This window comes from Hydra vulgaris, chromosome 05 (genome assembly GCF_038396675.1).
Source record: "Hydra vulgaris chromosome 05, alternate assembly HydraT2T_AEP".
Lineage (NCBI taxonomy): Eukaryota > Metazoa > Cnidaria > Hydrozoa > Anthoathecata > Hydridae > Hydra > Hydra vulgaris.
In genome coordinates this window covers 19,601,132-19,625,068 of record NC_088924.1, presented here as the reverse complement: position 1 = coordinate 19,625,068, position 23,937 = coordinate 19,601,132, and the positions used below count along the sequence as shown (strand labels likewise).

Below are 23,937 nucleotides of genomic sequence, written 5' to 3'. Positions count from 1 at the left end.
TTCAATGAAGGTTGTTGCACGAAAAAGCAAATGATCTCTTACATTTATTTTTTAACAAGAAAAGGCTTGTATTATCTTTAGGCGTTCTCTTACTTGAGAGGAAATGATCCTTCAAGAAGAACTTTCTGTGTTATTATTTTTATTAATAACTGCTTGATTTATTAAGGAAAGTCATCTCGCTTAATTTAAATATGTTAAGGAAAGACATGTCGCTTAGTTTTATTTGGTATGGAAAGACATGTCGCCTAATTTTAATTTATTAAAAACGACATGTTGCTTAATTATAATCTATTAAGGAAAAAAATGTTGCTTAATTTTAATTTATTAAGGAAAGACAAATCGCTTATTTTTAATTTTACCAATCTTTTTTTTTTTTTAAAAGTAAAATTTATTAGTAAATTTTTCACTTGTTTGATATTTTTGAAACCAAAAATTTAACTATTTTTTTTTTCTAATTTACATCTTTTTTTTTTTTCAAAAAAAAACTATATGGTATTCAAAAAAGTATGAGCTTTTTGTAAAGCTATTTAAATATTGTAACAATGTTGTATGATGCTGCATTTTGGGATAATTGTTTTATAAGATAATTATTTTAACTTTGTTAAAATATTATTCTCTCAGGGTGTTAAGATTCTTGTTTGATATGACAAGTTTTGTAGCAAGGTCATTATTTAAACAAGTTTTAATGTAAATCTAAAGGTTTGACAAAGGAATTCCAACAAGTTCAGGAGATACATTATTAAAAAACTTATCAATAGCAACAGTCATATTTTTGCCCTTTTCCTTTTAATGTTACTTGCAAACCTAATACTTAATTGTTTATTTCTCTTTAGGAATGATTTTACCCATTCTTTACAAGGCTTATTTCCTGCAAATTTTCTAATAAATATTCCTTTATGGTTTGCGTAAGACTTGACAAAACTGCAAAATTTCTTATTCAACAATTAACTGAAGTTGTAAACAACCTGATTTTTTTTTATATAAATCTTTTAGTTGATTCTTTATTGTTAAAACTTTTAAGGTTAAACAGCATTTGGTAATTTTCAATCACTTCTTAATTTTTTAAACATTTAGTTAATGATTTCTAGATATATCATAAATAACCATGACTCCCAAGAACACGTTTATATATTCTTGACATGATCTCTATGATATAAACAATCCTCGCGATTAGTGTCCGCATTCGGCAAAGTGATGATGATATTAAATTATTAAATTATTATAACTTGTTTTTTATTTTACTGCTTTAAAGTAATTTTGATTGATAGTTTTTGAATGATATGCAATTTTTTTAATCTCTCTGTTTTTTTTTAGAGTGGTCAAACTGGAGTGATTGCTCTTCAACATGTGGAGATGGGTATAAAACTCAGAGTTGTTTAGATGAAAAAATCAATGGTGTTACAAAAACAGAATTTTGTAATATAGTAAATTGCTATGGTAGTAAATTAAATATACTTTATTTATTATTATTAAACAAGTTCCGTTTCTCAATGCAATGAATATATAATGATAACACTATAATGGCTTTTTTTTCTGATAAGAAGTTTTGCTTAAAAAATGGGTTATTTTTCAGGCATAATTACCACTCAGATAAATAAAAATATTGCCAAAACTGCTTGCTACTTGAAGACCTAAATGATTGAACACAATACAAGGAATTAAAACTCTTTTATTATGTTTATTTTCATAATTATCCACCATATTTTATTACGTTTTTAGCAGAATTTTGTTTTACTTATAAAATTTTAACAGATGTATGTAGTCAAGACATGTCTTAAATTAAAGTAATAAAATCTTTTTTTAATAAAATAAGAAAATTTCTTATTCTTAAAAGTATATATATATATATATATATATATATATATATATATATATATATATATATATATATATATATATATATATATATATATATATAGTTTTTTTATATATTATCTAGATTTTTTCTAAAATAGAAGGAGGAAGAGAAATAATAGGAAAAAAAGGAAGGGGTTTAATTGAGAAAAAAATTAATTGCAAAAGGGTTAACTCAAGCATAATGTTTATAAATCGAATATAAGTTATTTGAAAGAACTATTTTGTATTGACATCATTTGTTAACTACAAAAAGGCATTAATCAGACCAGTATTAAAAATTAAAAAAAGAAATCAAAGAATTGTAACATCTTTTAAGAAGGGGAACAAATGGCTTCAAAAATTATAAAGTTTTTCGCTAATATCGTGAAAACTAACTTGTTCCTGAAAATTTAATTAACATAAAACTCATTTTTAAAGGATTATTTATGATATGAACACAACTTGTGTTGACACTTGGGGATCACTTTTAGGAACACAAACAAATTCAGAGATTTTTATAAAAGGTGGATTGAATGTTGGTTCAAAAGTTAATCGAAATTAAAAAAACAAGTGGATGTTGATGTAATTGTGAGGAGAGCCTCATAATTTTTGCAAATTTTCTGTTATTTTTGCTGTTTTCCGAAAAAGAATGTTCCTATTTTGAGCTTGTTGCTGTCTGTTAAAATCGAAGTAATTTTTTCCTTTTTCAGTAATAAATCCAACTTTTCTTGAAACGATAGTGAAGCTGGACAAGGCTGATGACCTGATTGCAGTTTGCAGCATTGACAAAGCATTAAATTCCTCTTTACTGCTCAGATTGAACATATTTACTTCTGTTAATGTTCTTAACAGGCGAAGTTTGATTTTAATCAGTGTACCAATTATTTTAGGGATAGAACTCCAATGGTGTTGAATGTCAAGGTACATTTGATTTGTTACTTTTAACTCAAATATATGATTTTTAACGGTCAATTTTTTGATATATTTGACAACATCTTGTGCATTTTTTAAAACAGAGTATAAATTGATTTCTGAATAATATATTTGCAAGACCTCTATGTCATTATTTTCAAAATTGTCAACCTGATATTCATTACAAGCGACTGAATCTAACTTACTTGAAATAGTTTGGGCATTTTTCTTATGTAAAGTGTCAGTTAGTTCTAAGTGAATGCTATAAATAACACTATACTAATCAATTCTCTTAAAAATTTTCATATAGTTCTATTTGGTTACCTCACTGTCTTGTGTTGATCCTACCAATCTTTTTCAATTTAAATTAAAAACTCTTCAATTAATTTGATACTTTTTTAACCATTAATTCAGAAATGGTTGAAATGCAAACCAGAGATCCAAACTAATCCCAGTTAATATGCTTTATTTTCTTTACTTAAATTTGTTTCTCCGCGCAGCGGCCAAGTTTGTCAAGGTTCGTGTTTTGGACTTATAGAGTTGAAAGAGGGTTATAACCACAGTTAAATAGCCTCCTCATATGTAGTAGCCTTATTGCCTTTGCGGAGATGAATTACAAAAAAATACAGATTTATTCCAAAGAAGCAGCAAACAGTTGTACACTTGCACTAAATTTCGTTCTCTTTGCAATTTTTAAAACAATTTCTGAAAACATTAGATTTTTGTGTTACGAAAATCACTGTTAATAATTTTCATTAGCCCATTCTTTTTTTATTGAAGTTGATTTCTTCTGTTTTCATTGCATCACGAATGAGCTAATTTTTGGTAATAGCTCTAACATGTTTTCTGTCTATGACCTTGTCAGAAACGATATCATTTAAGCTCTTACATTGAATGAAACCATTGTTTTAGGTTTCTTTTCTGCAACAAATTGTGCTGGTGGAATTTTATCAGTGTGAAACCAATCAATTCCATGCTTCAATTTTAAGTAAACCCTAAAGTTTGTGGTAAATCCAACAGAGCACTTAATGACATAATTGCAGCCATTACAAACTCCTTCTATACCTAGCCCTTGGAATTAGGATGCTCAGCATTCAACAATGCTAACCTAACTGCCGTCATTAAAGTGTTTAAGGTCTGCAAAATATTGCCAATCTTGATTCTATGTTTTATGGCAAAACCTTTGTATTAAATTTATTTTGCTGACCTGATGCCAACCTTTGAAAAATTAAGGCTTACAAGTTATTGCTAGTCTCACTTTTTCTAACTCTGACGGCTGTATATTCTTAATTACAGGATTCTTTTGTTTTGTTGCAAACACCAAAACAGATGACATCTCTCTGAATGAAAGTGTATATTATATATAAAGATATAAAATAAAAACTTTATAATAAGAATAATATCTATTGTCAAGAGAAATATTGAAATAATCATAAATTCAATTAGTCAAGTCAATAATATCTACGACTCAACCTCACTGTTATGTTACTTTTAACTATAGGAAAGAGAATCATGTTAGTCATAATAAAAATTATGTTTTATTTAACAATATTTTTTATTATTTTAAACTATTTCAAGTAATTATATTATCCTAAATCTGTGTGTAGTTTATCCTATCGTTATTCTAACACTACTGAGTTTAGCGCTAAAGCATTTATTCCATTTGCGCAAAAACTGCTTGTGTGGAATTAATCGCTTAAGGGAATAGTTGTGCAATCATTAGAGAGTTATACAACTAAAAAAAATAGTGTAATAATGTGTTGCAATTTTAAATGATTATTTAAAATGAGTAATAAAAATAATTGTCGATAGGGAATTGGTATTGTAAAAATCATTACACTAGGTTTCAAAAAACAAATAATTTTAAAGCCAATTCATAAAAGACACTACTTTGTTCCATTTTTAAAAATCCAAATATTGTTCGAAAGTCAAACTGTTTTTAAATTTTTTTAAATTTTCTGTTAAAAAAAATTAAGATAAAAATAAAAAGAGAAAATCAGAAATTACAAAAAACCAAGTTGTAGGATTTTAAAGAGGTTTTAAAACATAAAGATATAAAAAAGTTCAAAAGCATTGATGTGCGGGGAAAGAAACTAAGTGAATGAAAGTGTTGAGAGTATTAAGGGACATACTATAAAAGAATGTGACATTGCTGAATGGTCAGTCCAGCAAAAATGATGTTTGGTTGATAGAACTAGAGATTATAGCTTATTTGAGCAGCTTGTTTGATGCGACCTAACAAGAATGTGAAAGGACAGGATATAAATATATAATTACAGGTTAGCTAACACAGTAATTAAGACACCTCATTTATATAATAGACAAAAGAATATACCACTAAAGACATGGCAGATCTTATTGAGAACAGCAAGTTCAAATTTTGATATAGTCTTAACTACTTCTGTTATTGTGTTACCAGTGTGGTAGCCCTTCTATTAACAACTCACTTATCATCAAAAGGATTATCCACTGGCACCCAGAGCAATAGCTTTCTTTTTTCATTTTATCAGCAGAACTTGAGGATTGAGATCTCACTAAACTTATCATCAGAAGATTAAGATCTCAACAAACTTGTCATCAGAAAATTGAGATCCCACTAATTTTATCAGAGGATTGAGATCTTACTAAACTTATCATCGGAGGGTTGAGATCTCACTCTACTTATTGATTAAAAAATATCTTAAGTATTTTTAACAATTAAAAAAGCAGATAAATGAGTTTAATGTTTAATCAAAACTATATAAACAAACTAACTTTTGTATACAAGAAGTTAACAAAGTATATACATAAAAATAGCAGAACTTATTGAAAAAGTGAAAACATTGAAAGAAAAAATGTAATTTTGTTATCTAGTTTACATGCAGTTTATTAAAGCATAATCTAATAAACACTTAGATAAGGTTCTGAGCTGTATAATGCTGCAAGCATTTACATGTCCAAAAACTATGATTCAGTAAAAAAAGTCTGAAAATGGTGAAATTGTTGGTTTGCTGATTTCGCAAAAGAATGTTAACAAGGATTGTCAGATTGATGGTGAAAAAATTGTTAACAAGCTTATAAATTCACAAACAAACTAATATTAATGAAATTGGCATTTAGATTAAAGTCTCTAAGTAAAAGAAATATTTTTAGCTCTGGTTACTTTTAGTAATGTCTTGGTTTTTAGTTATGGTATTAAAAAAACACATAAATCCAGTTGTTATAACAGCACGCACCAGAGTAGAAAAGCTTAGTACAGACTACTACCAATATCTGAAAAAAAAAGAAATAAAACAAAAATTATCATCTTACATTACCAAAGCAATATTTTACATTATAGAAAATGAAGAGGTTTTTTTTTTTACTTTCATTAAAAAATTGCTGGCTATTATCATAGCTCTTCACAAACTGCAAGTCATTTTTAGCTAGTTTAATGTTAGAGTTTCACTTGACAGTTAATAACTATATAGTTAAAATAGTTTACTTCAAATACATCAAATAAATGTTTATAAAGTATATTTATAAAAAAATTTTATAAAATCACATGTCAAATATATACAGCGTTTTTATATTTTATATAGCGGTTTTATTTTTTATAACGGTTTTTGTTATACTTTATAGCAAGGGTATGATTAATCCCTCAAAATATTGTAAAAATAAATATTTTTTCAACAAATAGAAGTTTATCCATAAAAAGAAGTTTTAGTTTAAAATATTTATACAAAAATAATCTAATGAAGATTTCAACATTTAAAACATATCAAGTATATATCAAAAACCACCTTTCAAATACTTTTGTTTGAATGTCCTCACTTCTGCGAGTCTATGGATTCTTTTCCTGCTGTTGATTGTGGTGTAGATTGTGGTGAAGATTAATGCTTCAGAGATATTTGGGTTAAAGACATCACACTTAGTATATTCAACGTGTTCCTCCATGGTATAAAATGATAAACACCGGATAACAATATATCCCTTCAATTAAAAAAATTAAACTATTTGAGGATAAGAATGCAGCATAATTAAAACTAGTTGTTATTTTGTCAATTTCAATTTCATTGTTATTTTTGATTTGTTCTTATTCATAAGACATTGTCTCAGCCTTAATGTACTTCCTGCCTAGCTTGGCTTTGCTGTACTAATATTTAATTTTTTTAGAATAATAGATAAAAAATACAAAAGTAACAGATGCTAGTATTTTTTACTCGCTAAAAATAAAGAAAAAAGCTAATTAGTCGATTATGTTAATTTTTAAAATAAGTCAGTTACTTATGTCGTCTTAACTTTATAAACAGTGTATGGATTTATCTTTGGAATTATAACTTCGCAATTTTTTCCATAATTACAAGCTTTGTTTTAAAAAAATAAAAGCTTAACTCACTAACTTTAATGTGAATTTGACATCATAAAATTATTTTTTTTTATTTATTAGAGACATCAAAACTACCACAATGTATCAAATTCCCACAGAACGAAATCATTAAAAAAATTAACTCAATTATCAATAATAAACAATGAAGAAATGTTATTATTGAGTATACTTTTTTATTAAGATTAAATAACTAAATTCAGTTGTACATTTTTTTAAATTTTTATTTATATTTCGTAAATTTTTAATTTCGGCTTTAACTACAAAAAAAGAACTTTTTATTTTTAAAAATTTAGCAAGTAAAAAATAAAAAGTATAACTCATAAAAAGAAAATTTAATTCTTTACCAATAATTTTGTTGTGAAAGCAAAGATTATTTCAGGTTTACAAATACCATTTACTTAACAATATATATCGTTGCGCTTTCACACGCCAAAGGAGAAAAAGATGACACTGCAAAGAAGTAAGATGAAATAAAAACAGTAGAAAAGAAAAGGTTTTAGAGATTTAACAAATTTTTAACAAACCAATTATTTAATGGTATTAAAAATTGACTATTTATTTATAATTTCTATTTATAATTAAGATTTGACGTTATGTGTTATCAATATTAAATGTTATATTATGTTATGTCACTTTATTATATATTATATGTTATTATAGTTTTTAAAAAAAATTTCAAATGGGATGTGCTTAAATAAAAAGTTAAGTGAAAGCATTACACAATTATCAAATTAATACAAAATTAAAAAGTTTTTTTTTTTTAACTTTTTTTGTTTGGTTTTATCAATTTATATGTTTTGTGTAATTATGAGCATTTATAAACATCAAAATTATGCATTTAGGTTAAAATCATTGTCAATAAAAAAAGTTGCATTTTCTGAATATGTTAAGTTTTGTATTTTGAATATATTATAAATAGTTCATAAATTTTATCAAATTTTCTAAGCATTTTTCAGACATTGAGTTAATGAACAACTTTTGTACAGAGCATTGTATGTGTGTTTGCATGCATGTTTGAAATTATTACTATGTATTAAATTATTTTTCTTTTTTTTATGAAAACATGCTACTTAATATTTATATTATAAAGCTGTTATTATGTAAACATTAATTTTATAAATAATAGTCTTTTTTAAATTTCTTTTTATTTATTAATTCTTTCTAAATTTGTATTTTAAAAGTTATAAACATTTAGAAGTTTAATTATTTTTTTAGATTATAACTATTGTGAACCCAATTTATGCAAATATTATGGAACCTGTTCTTCTTTAAATGGTGGTTTTCAATGTTTGCAGGAAGAGTACAATGAGAATAAAAATGAAAGTAAACTTTAAACTCTTTAAGTTTTTTTGTAACAGTTTTAGAAAATCAAAAAAAAATTGTTTTGGATAGAAATTAGTTTTTTTTTATGAAGAAAAAAATGGGTTACATATAAAAGGTCAGGTATGAGTTATTTAACAATGTCTTCATACTTTTTTACTCTTAAAACTTTGCATAATTGATGTTTCATTATTAAGAGACATTTTTTATAAGAATGCAGTAAAATCAGCAACTTGAAATATTTATTATATTTTCTTTAAAGTTTTAGGAACATCTTCAAATCATTTCATAAGAATAAGCTGAAAATTTGAGACCATGATTCAAAGCAATTTACAAGTTATTGCTTCGATGTTTCATAAAATGTTGACTTTGAAAAAAATCGTTTTTTAATGAAGTTAAAAAAGTTAAAAACTAATCTAGGAGCATTCAATAACACAAGTTCTGTATCTTTGACCACCAAGTCTCTGGTTAATCTAGACTTATATTAGAATGTTATAAGTTTTTAAGAACTAAAATCTTTTTTTCACTACGAACACAGCCAAATTTATTTCAAACTCAAAATTTGTCTAGAAATCATGTCTCAAAACCTCACCTAATTTGAATATGATCAAATTTATTCTAACTTTGAGTAGCAAAAGATCAAAGTGTCAAGGAGCTATTAAAGTATAGGTTTTGAAAATACACTCATAAACTCTCAATAAAATAAATGGCTTAAAGGGGTGGTTGTGCCTAAATGAAGATATCTTTTATTCGAAATGATCTTTGAGACAATAAAAACAAAATCAGTAGTTATTCAATAAACAAAATTTTTCAGTTTTGGTTGGTCTCTGGTAGTTGTTTAATATATGAAGTTTACTCTGAATCACCCTGAATTCAAATATCATACTTTTAGCTATAAAGATACAAGTCATTTAATGCATTGAAAATTTTTACGCTAATTTTTTTAAATTTTTTATTATGGAGCATATTACTATAAAGGATATAATATCCTTTCTATAATAAATTTTTAATATTATGTGCAATTTAACATTATACATTATAATATAATAGCCCGCTATTTTTCAAGACACAATTCATTAAAAATCCCTTAAAGCGCTTACTTATAATTCAACATATAAGTTGTGGTTCATGTAAGTTATGGTTCATGAAAGTTGTGTTAACAAATATTGTTAAATAAGTGCTATTAAAATGACTTATAATTAATATTATTTATATGTTATATGGTTTTTTTATAGGATTGTTAATATAAATTTACATGAAATTTGAAAAGTGCAGAGTTTCATTAGAAGTTATTGAAGAGTTTAATTCAAAGTTGAAATAAAATAAAACAATCTTTTGATAACATGCTTGAAGATGATATGATGATTTCAGAAAATGCTGTCTATTTGCTAAAGGTTCATATTGGGAGCATTAAAAAGAACATTTAATTGAGTTGTAAATGCATGTAGAACTAAGAAAATGAACAAGTTGTATGTGCTTTTCAGAAACAAATGTATTGCAGATAATGGTATGTACCAAAGTAATGCTAGCTAATGATCAGAGAAAAAGTAAATAGACAATAAAAAAAGATCTCCAAAAAGCAACAAGAGGCCAGTATAAAAATGTTAACAGAAATTTTTCCGGTTTATTTTTAGTATCTGCTCAGCTGTGCAGAATTCACAGAGACAGCATGTTTCTAAATCATGACCAAGTAGAGAATGATCCTACTACAAAATTTGATTTAGTGTCTATAGAAAGCTTCTTTTTTTCAAAAACTGTTAATGCCCAATGTGATTGCAAAAGTGCTGTTGCTTTTCTAAACAAATGAAAAAGTTGTTAATTAAATATTATCTACAATACTTCTCTTATGGATTGTTTTTTAACAAAACATATTTTAATGTTTAAAATGGGTATTTTTTTTTGTTTTTAAAATGTTTTGCAATGCTTAAAGTTATATTTTAATATTAATTTTTTGTGTGTCTAAACTACTTTTTGGTATTAACAAATTTTTCTTTGATTTATAGCTATTAACTGGTTAAAAGTATGTTTTGTTTTATTTATGTTCAGCAATTCTGCTTATTACTGTTAAAAAATTAAAAATTTCTTAAAATAGTTTACAAAAGTCTTTGTAAACTCAACTTTCTTGTAGATTTTTTCTTACCATTTAGTTATTTAATTTTTGATGAGCACGATTTTTTTATCAGAGAAAAAATGTGAATTAGATTGTGCCATATGCAACATTTGCAGCAAACAATTATTATCTAAAAACTACTGGCCTACACTGAAATAAGCTAAAGTTAAAAATCTCTATTTCACGTCATTCCCATCAACATTTTGCAACAAGTAAAACTAGCATTGAGTAGTTCTAATAATCAAATAATTTTAACATTCATAGAACAGGCAAGTCTGGACAAATTAATGTCAAAAATGGTAGCTGTAGTTAGGTCTCTTTTAACCAGATAGCTAAAAGTGAGTTGATACCGCATAATATGGCTGCAAGAGGATTTAAGGTACCACAAAATCTCAGTGAAGTGCAACAATTAATCATGGATTATTACTATATTAAGAAAGAGACACTAGTAAAAAATATTAAGAGTTTAAAAAATGGAAAAGAAAAAGTTTAGTGTGTCTATTGATGAATGGACCAGTCTTAAAACCAAAAATTTATCTGGGCTTAATATATATTAAAGGTGGTATATCAGAATAGATGCTAAAATTATTAGAAGAAAAATTTAAAATCATTGATCTGTGTTTAGATATTGTAGCTGCTATGAGTGATGGAGCATCCATTATGCAAAGACTCTGAAGATAGTAACCTTTTTTTATCCACTAATGTTACAATCATGCTTTACATCTAGCAGTTATAAAAACATTTTATACTGAAAAAAGAAATGCGACAATAAAAACGATGATGATACTGATGAAGCATTAGATGTTGTTGATGATGCATTAGAGTTGTTGAAGGTAAAGATGATTTTGCAGAATATGAATCTGATTTGGACAAGGATAAGGAACAGGAAAAACTATGTAATTGAATATTTCAATTAAAGATACAAATAAAGGTATTCAGAAAATTGTAAAGAAATTTAAAAAATTTTCAATAAAATGATGTTCGACAGAGATATGTAACTGAGAAAGAACCTAATGAATTAGCTTTACTTTTTGATTGCAAAATAAGATGGAATAGAATAAAAGTCATGATAAAACACTTTTTAAGAAGAAATGATGCTGTTAAAAAGACTTTATTGGAACTCAGTTAGATTATCTATTAAAGGTTACTCAATAGATTGTAACCTAATTACTTAGAAATGAACAGTGATGTGAACAGCAATGATTATGCTAAAGCTGAAGTTGAATTAGAATATAATATTATAGACATTTATCTCTCCAAGGAACTTATCAATTAAAGACACTTTAAAAAAATTAATGATTTGGATAGTATTAACAAACCTACAAGTAAAACAATAAGACAAGAAGCAGTATCTTTCATACAACTGGTTTCTGTACAAAATATTTAGATCATTTTAGCGTTGCATTGCCAACAATAAAAATGCATCAACGCAAAACAAATGAGATTATCCACCTCCAGTGATTTTGTTACAAAGAATAAGAATAAGTTATCAAGGAAAACATTAAATGCATTATGTTTTCTGAAATTTCTTTTTAAGACATAGAATCCCACATTTACATTTAATAATAATAAAAAAAAACAACTTTAATATTCATTTTAAATTTTTAACCATGTATTTAGTTTTTTGTACTTCTAAATGAACTCTAGTTTGTAAATTCTTTTTTAATGTGTTTGTTTGTTAATGATTATCGTTTTTCAATTTTTTTTATTTTTTGATTATGTAACGTCTTTTAATAACTAATTTTGAATAAAGATGTAATTTTAATGCATGTTTTACTTTTAATATCTTTCCTTGAATGTTTTTTTGTATACATTTTGTATCTAAATTGTACATTTTGTACCTACCATGTATAATTTAACATTTTTTAAAAAATATGTCATATTTTATATTTTCAAGATTCTCGAGAGTTCTTGAAAAAGACAAAGATATTCTTTATTTTTTGAGAATTAAAAATCATGGGAAAATGATAATCACTAAAACATTTTAATGTTATTGACAAGGAAATATATATAATTATTTTATTTAACATATTACCTTATATTTGTTTGAAAAATTTTCGTATAGATAAAAAAACATAAGGAATCTTATCAAATGGGAAACCTTTTTAACATTTATACATATTTTCTTAGTTCTCAGTGTTAAAAAGCTTTAAGTTTGGTTTTATTAACAAAAAAAATATTTTTTAAAAAGGTTTTCTGTGAAAAAAGCAAGTATAGCCTTTCATCTATTTAAATATAATATGCTATCTAAAGATATTATACGGTGGTGGTGTAGTGGTAAAGCGCTCGCATTAGAAGCGAGAGGTTCCGAGCTCGATCCGCACCACGTCCTTGGTAGTACCGCGCTCACCTCGTTTCTCTGCGCATTCGCCTTGTTTATCAAGGTTCGTGTTTTGGAGTTAGAGAGTTGAAAGAGGATTATATCACAAATAAGTAGCTTCCTTGTCTGTAGTGGCCTTCTCGGCCTTGAGGAGGTGAAATAACAAAGCAAAACAAAAATATTTTAATTACATCAATTTGTTTTTATATATAAAAAATAATGAATTAAGTCACTATGTACATCATAAAAAAAATTAAGTTACCAGTAAATTATCGTAATTTGCAGGAGAAAAAAATCGAATTAAAAACATCTAATTACCAGTAAAAATCCTCTTTACAGTTATATTAATTAATAATCACTTAATTTTACTAATTAATTTTATCAATTAATTTTGTTTAGTTAATTAATTTTTATGAAATTAATGTTGCTATCAAAAAAAGTTGGTAAGTATAAATAAAAAAATGTAAAAGGATGGTGTGAGTTAACTTTAGAACGGAACATTTGACTTTACATTGAAAACAGTATAAAATGTAAAAGGCTGGTGTCTTCATACTTCAAAAGAGAGTATTCGACTTTATATTGAAAACAGTAGGAAATGCATTGAAAAACCAAAAACAAAAGTTTTGTATTTTTAAAAATTTTAAAAAATAAAAGTTTTAGCTCTTTCAAAAATTTGTTCATAAGTTTTATGTTTTTGTATCTTTATATTTTTGTCTATGTGCTGATTATTTTCATTTGTGTAGTAGGATTTAATAAGTTGATGATTTTTAATATGTTATCTTGAGTCCATGTTTTGCAAAATTGACTTTTTTGGTTTAAAAGTACTCCTTAGGTGCACAAAAGTCATCTCACAAAGTATGGAACCAAAATTGAATCAACTTTTGTAACTATGACTAAAATTCAAATATCTTATGTCCTAAAAAAAATAATTAAGAGACATCGTTGCTGCTAAACAAAACTAATTTTTTTTTTTTTTTTTTTTTTTTTTTTTTATAATTCACCTCCCCAAGGCCGAGAAGGCCACTACAGATGAAGAGGCTACTTGTGGTTATAACCCTCTCTCAACTCTTTAACTCTGAAACACGAACCTTGACGAACAATGCCGCTGCGCGGAGAAACAAGTTGAGCGAGGTACTACCAGGGACGTGGCGGGAATCGAACTCGCAACCTCTCGCTCATGAAGCGAGCGCTCTACCACTATACCACTACCGCATCTTAAGTCAACTTTATGGCAAAAAAAACTTTTTTGGTTTAAAATACTTAACACATATAATAAGTAACTGAAAACAAGTAGTTTAACCAAAAAAATCAGAAGCAGTCATAAAATTTAAAACTTTAAACGTCTCTTTATCAGAACAACAAAACGGACTTAAGATCGTCTTTTTTGCAGTGGCTATTTAATTTCTAGAATTTTCTCATATTTTTTATAGTTTTAAGATTATCTTAGTCCATTTGCATTGTTGCTTCTCTTAAACTTAATTTTTTGTTTGTTGTATTTCGATAAATAATATATTTTATAAGTATTTTTAAAAAAGTTTAGTTTAATTAGGAAGATCAAATGCAGTGATGAATTAGAAGCTTTAAATGTCTTTTTCTCAGATTTGTAAAAATGGACTTGTTGTTGTTTTTTCCTATGCCGGAAATGTTATATTTTTAAGTAATTAAATAAGTTTCATAAAGTCATCATGTTCTACTGCTTTATTTCTATTTCTATTTTTTTTTTATTTTTATAGATTCAGTATACTTTAATGAGATTGTTGCTTGGTACACAAATGCAACCTTTAATGTTTTCTTTGATGAATTTGTTATATCTTTTGATATATTGCTAACTACAAACGACGTTTATATCTTGACGTTTGAACCAGATTTAATGACTTTTCGTTCTTATATTGAGTTGGGTATAATATATCTGATGATTGATGGTTTTAATTATAGTGTCCAAATAAAAATATCAGCATATGCATGGAATTCACTTAAACTATTTCAAAATTATAGTAGCGACGACACCAGTTATAATACAAGTTTATATCTAAATGGAACTCTTATATATTCATTTAGTAATTTGCAGCCAAAAGTTTTTACTGATATAAACTTGCATGTTTTCAAAAATTGTTATAATAATGTATGTACAGCTGGATCAATTAAGAATTTAAATATTATTAGTAAAACTCAAGGTAAATAAATTTTTTTTCACTTTTTAACTCTCTTTTTTTTTTACTTACTTGCATCATTGCAAATAAGTAAATAAAATTCTGTTGTTGTTTTTCTAAGTAGCAAACAAACTGTTACTCAAAAGTTAATTGTTAAATACAACATCATTTTATTTAACATAGAGGTTGAAAAATTAATTTTTGAAATTTGTTAGTTTTATAAATATTTAATGAAAGTTTAAGTGCATTAATTTTGTTATTTTTTCATTTTATTATCTCATGTTTGTATAAATAATATTCACTCAATACACTAGTTAACCATTTTAATATATAAAGTTTTTAATTACATGCAAACATGTTTTAAAACATAGTTTACATAACTTTTAATCACATAAAAGATCTTATTAACGGTTATATTTATGTCAAAAGAGTAAATTTTGAGAATATTCTGATAAATTTGGAACTTTAAATGGTAGAATAAACTTCTGTTTTATTCCATGACTGCATTATTATTTAAGTGAATCTAAACACTTGAAATTTTTTTAGATAATTTTTTTTTTCCTTTTTTATTTTTGTAGCAATTTTGTTTTAGTATTTTGGTCACAATGGAGTGAGTGGTCAAGCTGCAGTGCATCAGTTGTAGAAAGAACCCGCATTTGCAACAGTAACCAATGGTTAAATTGCACTGGTGACAGTCATGAGGCACATTCATGTAGTAGTGATTTATGTCAAGGCATGTTACTGTTATTGTTATTCTTAGTATTTTTCTGTTATTATTATCTTTGATTTTGTTAAATTATTAATAATACTATTGATGTTATTATCATTATTATTATTATTAGGAATGTTATTATTAAATTATTAATAATAATCTTTATGTTATTATTATAGTAATAATAGCAAAAATAATAATAAAAATAATAACATTACCAATAACAATAATGATAATTATTACTATTATTGCTATTATTGTTATTATTATTATTTATATTATTATTATTTATATAATTATTATTATTAATTTCTCTAATATCAGACTTTGGTTAAGTTAAAAGGTTATTTCAAATTAAGAAGTCGCAATTAAAAATTTAATGAATGTTGTAAGAAGTTTGAGTGGTTAGTTAAACAAATGCAACTACTTTGCATAGCAAGTGTGTTTTGCTTGTCAAAAGTTTAGTCATTTAACGTGTCTTTATAATCTATATATTGTATACTTATATACTATTTTTTACTCATTTTCTTATTTATATTACAATTTATTGTGTTATATTAAACATATCGTTATTTTTTATATATTGTATATTATATTTATATTATTATATTTTACAGGATTGTTTTCATTTTTCAGAGTAAATTATCTATTCCTTTACTACATCATGGTAAAATAAATTGCAGAATGCAATCATATTTTACTGCAAAGCAATGAACCGATGAAAAACTGTAACATTTTTATGAAAGGTGTTGATTGTGCTTGTCAATATTTGTATTAATCAATATTACATTGACAAACTATTTGAAATAGATTAAAATATATTTCTTTGATATTTCTTACCAAATGTACTCTTTAATGCACTTTCAATTTTAGAAACAAAATACAGAATTTTTATATGTGATCTAGCAAGATTATTTATATAAAAATATGTTTAACCTTGAACCATACTATAATGGTTATGTATGTATATATGTGCGTGTATGTATGCATATATGAAAGACATGTCGCTTAATTCTAATTTTACTAATCTTTTTTTTTTTGTTTAAAGTAAAATTTATTAGTAAAATTTGAACTTTTTTAATTTTTTTCAACTGAAATTTAACTTTTTTTTTTCAATTTACCTGCTTACTTTTTTTCAAAAAAAAATATATGTTCTTCAAAAAAGTATGATTTTTTTTAATGTTATTTACTAAAGCTATTTAAATATTGTTACAATGTTGTAATTGAATTTGTTATAGTACTTTTATATAGTACTTTTAATTTCTTTTATGTTGTTTTAATTCATACAATTTTATGCATTGAATTATTTTAAAATGAAAAGGGAGTCTTTCCTAAACCCATTACTATCATTCCCACTTTAAGAATTTCACATGTAGGCATTTTTTTTGCAAAGATATTATTGTAGATTACTTTGTTAATTCTTTGAATGAGTTTAGCATTTTCTCTATAGAAGCACAAGTTTTTATATGAAAATTGTAATAGATAGAATTTTTAGTAAATTTTAGAAAACTAAGAACATAATTTGTCATTTGGTATTAAATGACATGAGACTTCAAACTTAAAATTTTTACTAATTTCAAACCATCAAACCGCCTGCTTTTAAAACGGTTATAAAATGCTCTTTTTTGTCCATTTTCAGTTTAAGTTGTCCACATTGAACCTGCTTTGTAATCAAAGTATGGAGAAATGATTCCCCTTCTGCATTACCACAATACTAGATGCATTTTAGGATAATTATATTTTTAGATTATTATTTTAACTTTGTTGAAATATTATTCTTTCAGAATGTTTAGATCCTTGCTTTGATATTACTAGTTTTTTAGCGAGGTCATTATTTAAGCACGTTTTATTGTAAATCTAAAGGTTTGACAGAGAAACTCCAACAAGGTCTGGAAATATATTATTAAAAAAGTTATCAATAGCAACAGTCATATTTTTGCCCTTTTTTATTTGATGTTACTTGCAAATCTAACACATAATTATTTATTTCTCTTTAGGAATGATTTTACCCATTCTATACAAGGCATATTTCTATTTCTTCAACTGCTATATTTTTGACATGATCTCTATGATATAAACAATCCTCGGAATTAGAGTCAGCATTCGGCAATGCTGAACGATGATGATGATGATGATGATGATGATGATGATGATGATGATGATGATGATGATGATGATGATGATGATGATGATGATGATGATGATGATGATGATGATGATGATGATGATGATGATGATGATGATGATGATGATGATGATGATGATGATGATGATGATGATGATGATATTAAATTATTATAATTTGTTTTTTATTTTACTTTTTTAAAGAAATTTTGATTGATAGTTTTTGAATGTTATGCAATTCTTTTAATCTATCTATTTTTTTTAGAGTGGTCAACATGGAGCGATTGCTCTTCAACATGTGGAGATGGGTATAGAACTCGGAGTTGTTTAGATAAAGGAATCAATGGTATTACAAAAACAAGATTTTGCAGTATAGTAAATTGCCCTGGTAGTAAATTATATATATATATTATTTATTATTACTATTAATTAAGTTCTGTTTTTTGATGCAATGATTATATAATTATATGATTATATAATTATATAATTATAACATTTTTAAGGCTTCTTTATCTGATTGGTAGTTTTGCTAAAAAAAACTTTGTTTTTTTTCAGTCATAATTACCATCCAGATAAAAAAAAATGTTGCTAAAACTCCTTGCCACTTAAAGACCCAAATGATTGAACACAATAGAAGGAATTAAAACTCTTTTATTATGTTTATTTTCATAATTATATGCCATATTTTATTTAAGGGTGTACACGAAATAAATGTGAAAGATTAAGCACGTCATTTTTTTTCAGTGGTTGTATTAAAATCTTTTTAGTTGTTTTGCATTTTGTTTACAACGTGTTATGGCTTCAAAAAAATATGTTAGTTTTTGGATTTAAGTTGAAATTGATTTTAAAAATGATAAAAGAAAAAGACGTAAAAGAAAAAATTATGCACAAATATTTACAAAATCCTAATAGAAGCTACAATTCGATAGCAAAATCGTTGCAAATACATCCATACACCGTTAGTCGTGTTATTCAACGTTTTTCTCAAACAAAATCGATTAAACGCAAATCTGGTGGTGGAATAAAGGGAGGTTTCAAAGATACAAAACTAGTTAGAACACTGGTTAACAGTTTCAAAAATAAGTCTTTCACTAAAGGAACGCGCAAAAAGATATAGATTTTCTCATAGTTTTGTTGCAAAAGTTAGAAACAAACATGGTTTACATTCTTTCAAAGCACAAAAAGTACCCAACCATTTTGAAATTCAACAAAAAAGTGCAAGAAACCGCGGCAGAAAGTTGTATGACAAATTTAATTTCTAAAACTTTCTGTATTATTAAAGACGATGAAACTTATATCAAGTACAATCATCAACAAATTCCTGGTGTTGTGTATTATACTGCCAAATATAGAGGAAAAGCAAAAAGAAAAACTATAAATACACAAAACATGACAAGTTTGCTAAAAAAGCTTTGATTTGGCAAGCTATTTGCAGTTGTGGCAAAAATTAAGCACCTTATATTGCTCAGCCGACACTTTCTGGTCTAATATATGTTAAAGAATGTTTACCAAAACGCTTTTTACCTCTCATTAAATCACACAATAACAGACCTGTGTTCTGGCCTGATTTAGCTTAAATTCATTTTTGTAAACTAGCTATGGAATGGTATAGAAAGAAAATGTGAAATTTGTGCATATAAAAGAAAATTCTCCAAACTGGCCAGAATTGAGAGTTATTGAAAAGTACTGGGCTATTATTAAAAGAAAAATTAAAAAAACAAAAAGCATTGCAGAAACATTAAAGATATTAAAATATCATTTCAAAAAGCACCAAATAGTTTTGATTCTTATTCTTTGCGCAAGCGTATGGATACCACTAAAGCAAAAGCTCGAAATTTTATTAGATTCCCACAGAAATAAATAATTTTTTTAATGTTTGATCTTCTTATGTTATTGTCTTAAAATTATTACTCGGTTCGAAGTAAACCCCCTTATTTAATTTTTTTCTAAAATAATAGGAGGAATAAAAATAATAGAAATAAAAGGAGGAAGAGGATGAGAATTTTAGTCAAAATCTAATCAACGGGGGGATTTTAATAAAAAGGGGAGTGGGAATTTTTTGTATGATACAATACAAGTATTTTTTATAAAAAAGTATAGTTTATAAATCAGAACTAATATTTTTTACCAAATACGCTTAAAACTATTTAATTCTAGCATGGCTTGTGGTCAAATGCGCATTTTTGAACAGCAGTTTTAGCATAATTTCAAAAGAATTTAATATGCTGAATCGAGATTTACTAGGTTGGCGATTTTTAGAGCCTGTTTACATTGAGAGTTTTTGCTTTTATCGATGACTGAAAGAATTATTTAATAATTTTTAAGTCTGATTTTCACTGACTTTTTTTTTAGTTTTGTGATATAAAGTTTTTGCTGACATTTGTTTAGTTTCACTGGCTTCACTTTACTTCTTAAAACAAATATCATTTACAAGTATAAAAGTTTGCTAAAAACGGGTGCCCATGAACTTTCATATATATATATATATATATATATATATATATATATATATATATATATATATATATATATATATATATATATATATATATATATATATATATATATATATATATATATATATATATATACATATATATATATATATATATATATATATATATATATATATATATTTATGTATATATATGCATGTATAAATTGACAATGTAAATGGTGACATCTTTTCACATGTTTATTTATAACCTGCCAGTCTTTAGCTAACTTGATACTCAAAAAATTTTTTTACCTATTTATTAGTTGCAATAATCAAACGTTATTTGCTCTTAGTTTTTAGATTTACACTAAGCTGAAATGCTCTTTTTACTATATTTGACATTTTAGTATATTTTTTTAGTAGATGGAATTTGGGGTGATTGGAATAGCTCTATATGTTCAACAACTTGTGGCAGTGGGAAAATATATCACAAAAGAGGTTGTGACAAACCCCCTGCACATAATGGTAAAAGTTGTATTGGTGTTGACTATTACATTGAAGACTGTCAACATGAAATAATCTGTCCAGGTTAGCTTTAAATTTTTTAATTATCTAAAAATTTTTTTTTTTTTTTAAGAAATGATAAAATAATTTTTTTTTGATTTTTTTAGTCGATGGTTTTTGGTATGACTGGTCATTATGGTCATTATGCAATCAGCCATGTAGAGGTGGTTTTATGTCAAGGTTTCGAAGTTGCTCCACTCCAAAATATGGTGGTCAGTACTGTAAAGAAAACAGCACTCAGTTTGTTGATTGTCCATCTAGACCTTGCAAAAGTAAAAATAATTACATATATGTCTTATATAATGTTAATAAATAGTTTTTTAAAAACTATTTTCATTAAATATATTAACACACGATGAGATCAGGCATTAGTATTAAAGTTTGTTAATGTCAAATTTTAACATTGTTATTAAACCATGTTAAAAGATGTATAATTTTTTTTTTTAAATAATACCATCATTAGTCCTAGTAAAATTAGTTTTCATGTTTAATGAAAAACATGAAGAAAAAAAAAATAAGAAATAAGAAACATATTCAATTCCAACAAGGCTGCAAGCAACCACTAAATAATTTGGAAGTTAACAGAAAACAAATAAGAAAGTTTAAGAGCAAGAAAGCAGGTAGAAGACTTAAAAAACTGTAATGAGAATGAGTTAGGAAAATATGAAGATGAAAGAGAATTGCAAATCTTTGATGTTCAGGTAAATCTGGTTATCAAATAAAAAAATTTTGGAGCATGAAGGAACATTACAGTAAAAGTATGTGATTTTGTTGAGTGACAAGTGATCAAAATTGAGTTTTAATTGATGGAATCTGTAATGATAGCTCACTTGAGCAGCATATTTGTAAATATGAGACGCAACCTTGCAATGGCAGGACAGAGTTTTAAACTTGGAGCAAACTAGAGCTAAAGTCTAACAATATTTTAATACTTTTGACCTTGTTAAAGAGAAAAGACTTTAATAGGTAATTCACCTCAAATGTGACAACTGTATTCCGTAAAGAGACAATTAAGAAATTCATTGCCCAAACCAGAAAATTATGATGTACGTAAATCATAAATTTAAGTATAAATAAGTAAAAACAAAATAAATGCACAAAAAAAAGATCTTTGTTGGTCGTATGTTACATTTTACAACTGTTGTTCTAAGTAGGCACATTTTTTTGGTTTTATGTTAGGGGTCGTCCATAAAGTATGTAATCCAAAAATGTATAAATTTAACCCCCTGTTGCCATGCATTCTTTTATGTCCCCCCTCCCCTCCTCCTTCTCCTCTTTCTCACCTTAAAAAGTATGTACACTTTTAAAATACCCATCCTCCTTCGTTTTTTTTTTAATAATTTTAAAAAGTTTTTAATTTAAAAAAAAATTGTATAAATTAAGACATATATTTTTTAAATAAAAGCATGCGCGGGGCTCTGACCCATCAGCCACTGCTAAAACCTGTTTTTTGCCAATTCAAAAAAGGGATTGCCTAAAATACAAGTTCATCTTACTCAGCACCAGTGTACAAGGGGTGGCATAGAGGAACATTATACCCTCGACTCTTCTATACCATACATACTTTTATGTTGGCAAACTAGGACCTTTAGTCAGAAAATTGATTTTTGCTATTGGTTAGCTGGAAAATTATGGACATCAATGAAACGGTATGGTTTTATTTATTTTTTTTAATTTGTTAATAATTCAGAAACATTTAGTTGTTAATAACTACTTGTTAATTGTGATAAATTAGAAAAACAAAAATTACTAAGGAATTTTTTTTTAATTAGTGTGCACATGCTTTTAAATTAAACACTTCCCCCTTCCCCCTATATGCTTTCGTATGCGATTTGAAGAACCCCATATGAGCGTACCACTTTATGGACGACCCCTTACATATTACAACTGTTGTTGTTAGTGGTCACTTTTTTGTTGGTTTTATGTTACATATTACAACTGTTGTTGAAAGTAACTTAATGATTCTGAAGTTTCTGCTACTTATTAAAAATAAGAGAGTAAAAGTAAAAAGTTTCAACAAATTTTTCACAGCCAATTTTTAACAGCAGAATAAAATCAGCTGCCCCATTAGGTGAATTTAACTAGAAAGCAGTACGTTACCTTGTATCAGATTTTAAAGAGGTGGTTGAGTAACTAATAGTTAAAAAGAAAAAGGTTGTACTCAATGATGCTCAGTCTTCCGAGTTGTAGACAAAAGTATTGATATATAGCAATGAAAACATATAATTAGTTTAACTCAAGTCTACGACAAGTTTTACAAAAATAGAAATCAATGTTCTTTGATAATGAAGTTTTTTTAACTCTTTTTATTAACCACGACAAATGTTGTAAATATTGAGCATAGATTTTTTGGAGAGATTAGGGAGGGGAAGAATAATATGCATAAATAGTATCACTCAAGCTAATGCTATGTACAACAATGATGAGGAGAAGCACATGGTCAAGGATAGAGTCTTACGGTTTAAAAAGTTTCCAAGGTACAACATATAAAGCCAGCTAATGGAGAAAACCAGCATTCCAGACTTTATCAAAAGCCTTATGTGTCTAGAACAATAGCTCTTGCCTCTTGCCATATTCATTTAATGCATAGTAGAACTTTTCTGTTATAACAGTTAATATGTCAGCAAAAGAATGAAAATATTGAATTTCTGATTAACTTAATTTTACTAGATTTTCCGCTTTCGTATTCCTAACGTCAGACCTTTTTACACCAATTTCTTGCAATGATAAAAAGGTTTTTGTTTTTCTGAGACTTGTTCTTATAAAAGAGGTGAAAGAAATGGTTGCACTTAGTAATAGCAACTGCAAAAGAAGAAAACGTGATTAGAGGTAAGTGTAAAGTGAGGCTTTACTTGAAATGTGTGAAAAGGAATAAAAGTTTCCATGTCTGCCTGAATCCATGTGGTTACAAATGTAGCACATTTTTCATCATCAAGACAAATGGTATCAACCTAAAATTTTAAAAAAAGTGTGACATTAAAGCTTTATCTGAACCACCTTAAAGAGAACAAGGAGAAATAAAGCATTAAAGAACTTGATTCAGTCTTAGTTAGTACATTACAAGCAAGTCATCCAGTTGACTTGAGTGCTGCAAATCAAATCAA

General features: G+C 26.3%; 1 protein-coding gene across 1 annotated transcript in view; it reads left to right on the top strand.

Moving 5' to 3' along the window:
* Positions 1–206: 206 nt before the first annotated feature.
* The window catches only part of LOC136080234 (uncharacterized), a 39,138-nt gene continuing 15,407 nt past the window's right edge, over positions 207–23,937 (top strand). Inside the window, exons 1-8 of the mRNA XM_065796849.1 lie at positions 207–216; positions 1,315–1,437; positions 8,312–8,419; positions 14,580–15,020; positions 15,589–15,729; positions 18,098–18,220; positions 20,690–20,857; positions 20,941–21,105. Coding sequence (XP_065652921.1) covers positions 207–216; positions 1,315–1,437; positions 8,312–8,419; positions 14,580–15,020; positions 15,589–15,729; positions 18,098–18,220; positions 20,690–20,857; positions 20,941–21,105 — 1,279 coding nt within the window. The remainder of the gene's footprint in view (positions 217–1,314; positions 1,438–8,311; positions 8,420–14,579; positions 15,021–15,588; positions 15,730–18,097; positions 18,221–20,689; positions 20,858–20,940; positions 21,106–23,937) is intronic.